This window comes from Amphiprion ocellaris, chromosome 6, assembly GCF_022539595.1.
Source record: "Amphiprion ocellaris isolate individual 3 ecotype Okinawa chromosome 6, ASM2253959v1, whole genome shotgun sequence".
NCBI classification, from domain to species: Eukaryota; Metazoa; Chordata; class Actinopteri; family Pomacentridae; genus Amphiprion; species Amphiprion ocellaris.
Genome location: NC_072771.1, coordinates 32565436 through 32574693, shown reverse-complemented (window position 1 = coordinate 32574693; position 9258 = coordinate 32565436). Strand labels below are relative to the sequence as shown.

The following is a 9258-nucleotide window of genomic DNA, read 5'->3' as shown; positions in this document are numbered from 1 at the left end:
TTTTGTGTATGCTCTACCAGTGCTTTTCAGCTTTTGAATGACAATCATGTTAATGTTGTAAAATTCATGGTGTTGGTTCTGTAAATTAATGATTAAATTGTAATAGGTTTCTAGTCAATGATACTCAGGAACAGGAACATAAGAGGATGAATAAAACATCCTTATCTGTGACAGAAAACCAGCACATGTTGTCTGTAAGTGTAAATACTCACTGGACCTGTGATGACTGCAGGAGTGTTTGAGTACATTCAGAAGCATTTGCTAGACTTCACAGTGCGATACACAATCTAATATGTTAAAATGTTGAGTGTCATACAGTACAGTCTTCAAATCCAGCAAATATGACCTCATGATCTGTCCATTCTGTGTGCACTCTGTAATATCGGTTAAATATCATATTACTCAAAAATATTTCTCATCAATTGCATATTTTCTATGTTGACAAGTATGCTCTTGTATGAACAATCAAAAACAAATTAGACTATATTGAAAATACAGGCTCCAAAGATGAAACAACACTGCAAAATTCATAGACCTGGGATCATTGAGCTTGAGTTTGAAAACTTGTGCACATCTAAATATAATAAAGTGCATCTGCAATTTCCAGTTAGCCTAATTGTCATGAGCATGGTTATAACAAAGACCCGTGAACACAAGAACTTTCTCAATTTTGGATTTTTTTAGTTGTGCCTGTCGGCATGTTTGCATCATGACACAACACTGAAAGGAAACTGTCAGAGGAACTAAAAATCTGTTTGTGAGGCTTCATAAAGATGGAAAAGGATACGAAAACAGAAACCATGTGTGTGGTCTGAAAAACAAGACATGAAGGCGCCTCAGCATTAATACAGCATGAAACTACAAGATGAAATTCTGGTAAACCACAAAAAGGTAAGCCTAATGAAAATGAGGTCACATTCATTGGTGGGATTGCACCAAGGTGGTTTTGTTCAGCTCTGCTGTGTTTCAGTATGTTGGGTATGAACCTGGCCCACTGGTATAGCAGTGAATGCATAGTCCTGACAGTGAAGCACGGAGGTGGGAGTGCAAAAGCTGTTGATATTAATAAATGATGCCATGAATGCCTGCAGATTATCCAAAATACTGGCTGATGATATGATTCCCAGTCTGCAGAATAATATTACATCATAATGAATCAAAGAACACATACGAAATCACACAAGAGTGCAAACTATGACTTGATCAAGGATGTCACCTGACCTGAATCCAGTGAAGCACCTTTGGGTTATTTTAAAGGGAAGATAGAGTCTCTTGTCTGAAGACTGGCAGAGCATCTCTCCAGAAAAACACTGATATCCTCTGCACTGAGGAGGGTTGAGTTTCATTTTAAAACTAAAAGTGGACATACAAAGTATTAAACAATATGAATCTGAGTAATGGAAGGTGTTGTTGCATTGAGATGTGTGGGGCCTGTATTTTCCACAGTTTCGAGCTGTTAGTTTTTAATTTTACAAGAGCAAATATCCCACTGTTTTACTTAGAAGTAATAAAATTACTGTATGGTCCTGCAACTTTGAATCATTTGACCCTAAGGGGATATTACATAGAATCAAGTCACTTCTGTTGTATTCTGTAAATAGGAAACAAATCATTTTGAATTCCCAGTTATGCTTCATGATGCGAGCTATATGTACCTACCTTTTACTCATCAAATCTTGAACACTAAATGGTCTGTGAGGGCTATGTGTCATAGTGAGAGTGGAATTGATTTTCCATATAATTTGCCACACAGGCGTTGCCTATAATTGTAGCTTTTATATGTAAATCACTCGTGCTCTGGTGGAAACATCAACAACATGCAATGGTGATGTTTTCAGAGGATTAGCCTATAATGTACCTATGTAAGAGGGTCAGTACAAAGGTGACCATATCTCTAACAGATGTATGAATGGGTGCGACTGAATATCAGTCAGGAATAAATCTGTGATACTCATTAGAATGACAATCCAGCAGGTGAAGTCGTATACAAACTGAGATACTGTTTAGCTCTTTCTGGGGCAGCATTGATGATTTCATCTCTTATGTGGACTGAAATGACCTCGGAGAATTCCGTAGTACTGAACACTGTGTAAGATGGAGGAGTTTTTTTTTGGTTTCATATCAAGTAAGGCTTTGAACTGACTGGGACTTTCTCGCTTTTTCACAATAATTCATCTGATTTAGAGGGGAAAAGAAGCTGGGTGACTCAAAACCATCTATCGAAGTCTGTGTTATGTGAAAGAAAAGAAAAACAGCAGCATAAAAATATGCGTTACTTGGTTAAATTCACACCTGAACAAATTCAAAGTTAAGTTTTGCTTTCTGAAGTTAAATTTAAGAAAACAAGTCCAGTCTACCGCAGAAACCAGAAGTGGCAAAAAATACACAGCACCAGGATGACAAATTCTAACCTTAATAAATGGGGTTTTGAATATGAATTTCAAAGAACCAAAACTTTTTGCTTTCTAATATTAAACCACTCTCTAACGCAGACTCATGAAAAAGCTGTTTATTCTTTTAAGGAACTGAAACCTGAAACCAACTATTTTTGTTCAAATTACATACTAGGTTTCACAGAATTTTAGGTCAGCATATGGTAACAATATCCATGTCACACTGTAGATGGTAGATTCTATTGAATTTACCCATCAGAATGTAGAAGGACAAAGATATTATGACTCCAAATGTTGGCTTCAGGCATGTGGAAATCCTTTGCACACAGTTTAACTCATGACAGAAACGTATGATCCAAGCACAGCATGTGTGAGGATGAACACATTAGGGGTAAATGGCTAGTTTTGCCGTGGCTGACATTTGGCCAAGCAAAACTGGGTTGCCCCATACATCACTGATGGTCAGGGGAAGTCCTGTTGTGTCTCTGTCTTTTTTTCCTGAGTGAATGTGTTTTAATTTCAAAGTGCTCACGTTAGCGTGATGGGGGGGAAAACCTCAGAGAGCAGATCATGCATGCTGGGGTTCTTTCTGGATAAAATAATCCTATATTATTTCTGGGATTCAAATTAAGGATTAAGGGTTAGAATTCAACTTAAGATCAATGAATTATGATCATAAACGCAAAGATAGTTAGATGTTTGTCATTACCTATTAATCTCACGATGGAATTTTCACTCAAGTGACTAGTCAAGTGAGAGCAAAATGTGAAAATGCCTAATTTCCTTCCTTCATTCATTCACATTCATATTGTTTTGAGTGATCAGCTAATAACATACAAGGAACCAATGCTGTCCGGTTAGTGATATTTGATCCTACATTAAAATAACCATTCAGTTATCGTAAATGCTTGAAGGTCAGATGTGTGTATTTATGTGTGGGTGTGTGTCCTGTCTGTGTGTATCGATGTTTGTTAATCAGATGCTGTTTTCTCAGACGCTGTGTTAGCCTGCAGTATTTCACATTAAAGCCTGAGGGCAACCCCCCACCTCAATTTACACCTACACTTCTTATCTCAATCATTCAGTCCCTTATTCGAAACTCACACTTTATCAGTCTAAATTTGAAATGCAAAACAGCATAGAGGAAATGCACTGCAGACCATCTCTGTCAACAGGATCTTATCAGTTTAACAGATCTTTTAGTTTCTCTCACACCTCTGCAAGCGGTGATGATGTTGATGATGATGATGATGATGATGCATGCTGTCGGCAATCGTATAAAAATTATGCTCAGTGGGCAGTGAGAGCATACAATCATCAGGACAACCACGGCTGAACTTCTGCTCCTGCCTTTTATTATAGCATCACTTCGGTGTAACTTCATTAAAATGGTAAGAAGAAACTCCAGAGAATCAAAGAGCATTAGATGCTACAAATACATATTTTTAATCATAACTCTTAACTGGTCAGTTAATTTAAATGTGTATATTAATAGAATAAGGAGTAAATGACCCACCTTATTCACTGTTTTTGTTATTTTTCATTATTATAGCACATTATTCTGACTACAAGAGTTTAACTACATACTTTGTTTCCCAGTTGAAGATGAAATATGTAATAATCACTACAAAATCACAGGATAATTAATTAGGTTTTAATGCAAGTATCACTTGCAATAATTATCTTCTAATCCTGTTGTCTCTCAGAAGACCTGCTCACTGTGGATATTTGGGCTTCTGTTGATCAGCCTCACAGCAGCAAATGGAATCAACTACTTTCCAGAAAATTGTATGTCTTATTTATGATACGCACATTATCAAATCTCAAATTGTTTTACATCTGACAATCTTGATATATATATATATATATATATATATATATATATATATATATATATATATATATATATATATATATATATATATATATATATATATATATATATATATATATATATATATGTATATATATATATATATATATATATATATATATATATATATATATATATATATATATATATATATATATATATATATATATATGTATTTGTTTTGCATGTTTCTATAGTTGTGGTGGCAAAAAGGAATGATGCAAATCCTGTTACACTGATCTGCGATACAAAGACCGGAGGAGCCGTCACATGGAAGTTTGATGGCGAAGCGATGGAGGACGACAGTTTTGAGGACAACATTCAGCAGAAAGGTTCAAATCTGATCCTGTCTGAAGTAGATTCGCCCATGTTGGGAGAATATAGCTGCTGGAGAGGAGGAGAGATGTTATCATCCACTTACCTGCTGCTGGAGGATGAGGATGAGGATGAGTTAGGTAAGATTGTTCATTCACTGTAAGTGAATGGCATTTCTCAAATGCATCAGCAATGAGTACTAATATACCAACATGTGGCAATGTCAAAGACATTTCTGAATCTAGAAATGGTCTATCGTTAACTTTGTTTATCATTCTAGATTCATTTATCAGCTGTCGAGCAAAGTCTTACGGCTGTAGCTTCAGCTGCACGTGGACCCACAGTAAATATGCAGCAGTGCGCCTTGGACTGGGCCACGACTGGTAAAGGAAAACAGCAACAAAAAGTTTGAGTAAAAAGGTCAAAACCATTGCAAAGAGTCTGTAAAAATCTATGTATCTATGTCTGTGTTATGTCTTGTTTCTGTAGCCGTCAAGGTTTGAAGTCTTGTCACTGGGTCGACGACAACAAGCAGCTCCTGGATGGGGGATTCCAGTTTGAGCTGCCTCACTCCCTCTCACCCTACGCTGAGGAGAGCAACCGGCTGGAACTCACTGCTGAGGCTATCATCAACTACACTATCCTCAGGAGAACCAAGAGCTTTTACCTCAGAGACATCGGTGAGTAAAACTGAAAGGATTCAGCAGAAGATTATCATGCAAACAAGATCTTTTAAAACTTTTACAGACAAGCTTGTTCACAGACTAAATGCAGAAATTGACCCTAAAGGGTGAAATTAAACACTGGGTTCAATGACTGGATTCCACTGATACATTGTTCAGTAAAGCAACATTCTGATGAAATAGAAAGTCCATATAATCAGTCTATATAAAATGAAAGGACAGTTCTAAAACAGTTGTGAATTCAGCCTGAAAATGTAACATTAAAGTGAAGTTATTGTGTTTGAATATGTTTATGTTACATGTCTTCTAACAACCTATATTTATTGTATTTTTAATTACTCTTTTAACCTACTGTTGATTTTTGTGTTTTCTGTGGTATTGATGCTGACTCGAGGGGATAATATTTTATTTTTTCATGTACACAGATGCACAGAGAAATGAGAAATAAAGGAATTTTTAATCTAATCTGGGGGGGGGGGGGGGGGGGAGTACAAATAGGAAAAGAAGGCAAATATTGGCACTCATACCAGTTCTTACTAGTACGTAAATCCTAATTTTTTCTGCTAAATTTTTATTTTCATAGGTATATTTTAACAAGTCCTCATGTTGTTATTTTTATTTAATTTTTTAAATTGTTTTATTTTTCTTCTGTCCAGTTCAACCTGATAGTCCCCAGATTGTCAAGTGTCAGGAGGTGGGTCAGAATCTGAACGTGACCATCGATCCGCCAACCAACTGGTCAACTCCTCACAGCTTCTTCACTCTGGAGCATCAGATTGAATATGTGCTGAAAGACGATGGCGAGGTAAGCAAATCTCACTCTGAAATAAATCTGCTGATACCTAATGTCTGACGTTCTCCCCCATTTTCTAATTTTTTCTAATTGTATGACTTGTCTGACTTTAGACTGGACGTTCCTTATCCCCGCTGATACCAAAGAGTATCAGCAAGCTGAGGGTTCGCTGCAGAGACCCTCTGGTGGTCTCAGCCTGGAGCCAGTGGACTCCCTGGAAAAATGTAAACTGCTGATATTGTTTGAAGCCAACACTGTCGGCTCTCGCTCTTTCTGTGTTCTAATACGTCTGCAACGTCTGCTCATGTCCTCTCACCTGTTTTTAATGATGTGTTCATCTTTATGTCCGTTGCTATCAGTGATGGCCAAGAGATAGTATAGCACCCACCACTCATTTTGATTCATATTTATTTACAGAAGATCAGCATGACATTAACTTTATTTATGATTGTACTCAAACTATTGATTTTTGTATGTATTTATTATTTATTTTAAATTAAACACACAAAAAAATGAAAGACAAAGTGTTACAGACAAAAAAACACTACTGCTGACCAATTTGAAGAAACTAATAGAATATAGACACTAGACTCAAGATGAAATTGAAAAAAATTGTAAGATTGCATTTAATGGGTAGTTTTGTCCATTTAAGGACACTTATAACTGCAGAAATCTACACAATGCACAATTTAATACAAATCAGAAGTTAAAGTAGTCTGGTTCAGTCTGACCTTTACACAGACTTCCACATTTCTTGGCTGTTTTTTCTGTATCAGTGTGTTGGTGTTTCTGTGTATTTTGGTGGTTTGTGCAGTGCAAACCAAACGGCTATTAAAAGAGCTTTGTACTTCCTTCCTCAACTGCTGTATGTTCCTTCCTTATTTGTGTCTTGCTGACTGACTAAACTAATAGAAAGTCCCATTTATTGCAATACTGTGTAAACCCACATGCATGTACATCATGTATATTGTGGACAAAGTATGAGAAGCTTTAGTCACTGATTGTTTCCTTGAAAATTAATTCTGTCAAAGCAGCAGAATTGAGGTCATATGTTTGGAAATACTGAATGGCTTCTACAATAGAATGACTTTAAAAGGAAATGTCATTTTTACAAACACAAAATTGGATGCAATCGTTTTTACTTACTAATCATTTTATGTTAGTACACACAATGACAAACCAACAACTAACAGACATGCTACTGTTTATTAAAATAAAAAATAAGTGTTTTTTTTCTTTTCTTGCTCAGTTCAGTACTAAATAGACAGCACACATACTGTATATTGCATATCTGACATCTGTTGAGTAGTTTTTACAACTCCACATATTTTTAAACAGAGAAACTAATTCAAATTAAAGCAGAAAATGAAGCAAACAGTGTAACATTAGCAACTGTATAATGTGATTATTTGCAGTTTTCATGCATTAATGTCATTGTCAGTGAGAAGCTTGTGGAAATACAGAGTCCCTGAGACTAACTCAAGTAAACAAATGGCAAAATGCAGCAAAGGTTTATCAAGGCTGCACCTACAGATGATGCTGATGGTGAAATTCATGCATTGTTGTATAAATAGATGACGATTTCTGAGTTCAACATTTTCTTTGGAAGCCTTAAAAAGTACACAAATGGACTTTTTTTTGTATAATTTGACAGACCTGGAGCAGAGCTTAGTTTGCTTAAAACGTGCACAATAAATGATGCTAATGCAGAGAAAAAGCATTCTGCAGTGTGGATGTAATACTGTATGGTAATGACAATGGTTTAACAATAATTACTGATATTCAGAACCTGAGCTTGCAAAGCTTGCAAAGACAAAATGAATCTAACATCAAGAACTTTAAAGATTTTAAGCATTTTCATGAAATCATTTTAAACCCTAATCTGTCATTAACTCGTTGCAGGTGAGAGCAGGGCAAAAGAACCCATGTCAGTACAGAAAGAAAGAAGGAAAGAAGAAAGGGGGAAAGAAGGAAAGAAGGAAGAAGAAAGAAAAAAAGAATAAAGATGCAGGGTTGAATCAGGCATCTTAAAAAACGTTCAACAAAAACATGCATTTCAACTGGGATTGGGCTGGTGTACAAATTTGGGAATAGAAACAAGATGTTAGGATGCTTATTTACAGTAGAATTAAATCATGCCATTGATTTGTTGGGTCAGATTGAAGATGATCATAAGGATTTTAAATTGGACTTCGGAAAGCTCTAATTTGAAAAAAGGCATCTCGTTCTCTCACAACCAAAATGTCATGTGGTATATGCTTACTGTATGTTCACTAACTGGGTCAATTTAACTGGAAATTGTTTTAAAGTGGATCCCTGTGACAAGATTAGAGACTTTCTGTATTGCAGTATTGTATTTTGCATATTCCCAAACTGGCATTTTCACATCCCAGCACAAAAGAATAAAGTTAATCATCCATCTGTCTTTCTTTAGAGTCTTGTGATGGTTCACTGCCAGACTGTCATGGCTCTTTATGGGACATGTTAGGAAAGGAGCAGAAAAGAGAACAAAATTACAGTAAAAGTAATACAACAACACATTATGAAATATGCCTTAACACTTTCCTGCCAAAAGTCAGATAGCTATGCCTGTATGGTAAATGTGGACCACTATTGCCGCTATCCAGTGTTAACAAAATACTTACAACCCAGCTACTCCCAGGCTGTGTAATTAACATATTATTTAATATGTTAATTACCATCAGAATTAGTCAGATTCGGCTGTGGAGAAGGTATGCAGGATTCATGTAAAAGTCTTGCATTCAAAATACTACGTGAGTAACAGTACATAAGTATTAACAGGAGGATTTACTTATATTATCTAAGTGAAAGTGCTGGTTAGTCCCTCTGGTATATTATCATAGATGACATTTTCAGATGATTCATTCTTTAATAATTTACTTAAAAAATGAATTAACAAGCTTGAATGAATGATTTGATTTAGGTTAAACTCTACTTTTACATATTACGAAAATATATCAAAATTAAATGTTAAGTATAAATTAAATATTATATTAATATCTATTAATTAACTATTAACATGAATAGGATACAATACAATACAACACAGTTCCTTTATTGTCATTACACAGTGCACAATGAAGTTAAGCAACAATCCTGTCTGTGCATTCACACAATCAGACATTTCTAAAAGTACAATAAGAAATGTTCAAACATAAAATACAGCATCTAGTAGAAAAA

At 35.5% G+C, this 9258-nt stretch overlaps 1 protein-coding gene across 1 annotated transcript; it reads left to right on the top strand.

Annotated features, from left to right (window-relative positions):
* Positions 1 to 3725: 3725 nt before the first annotated feature.
* Positions 3726 to 7038, top strand: si:dkey-88e18.2 (interleukin-12 subunit beta). Its single transcript, XM_055011676.1, has 7 exons — positions 3726 to 3784; positions 4100 to 4181; positions 4464 to 4721; positions 4862 to 4964; positions 5071 to 5261; positions 5921 to 6069; positions 6171 to 7038. The coding sequence occupies exons 1-7, from the start codon at positions 3782 to 3784 to the stop codon at positions 6291 to 6293; spliced, it is 909 nt and encodes a 302-aa protein (XP_054867651.1). The 5' UTR covers positions 3726 to 3781; the 3' UTR covers positions 6294 to 7038.
* The last annotated feature ends 2220 nt before the right edge of the window (positions 7039 to 9258 follow it).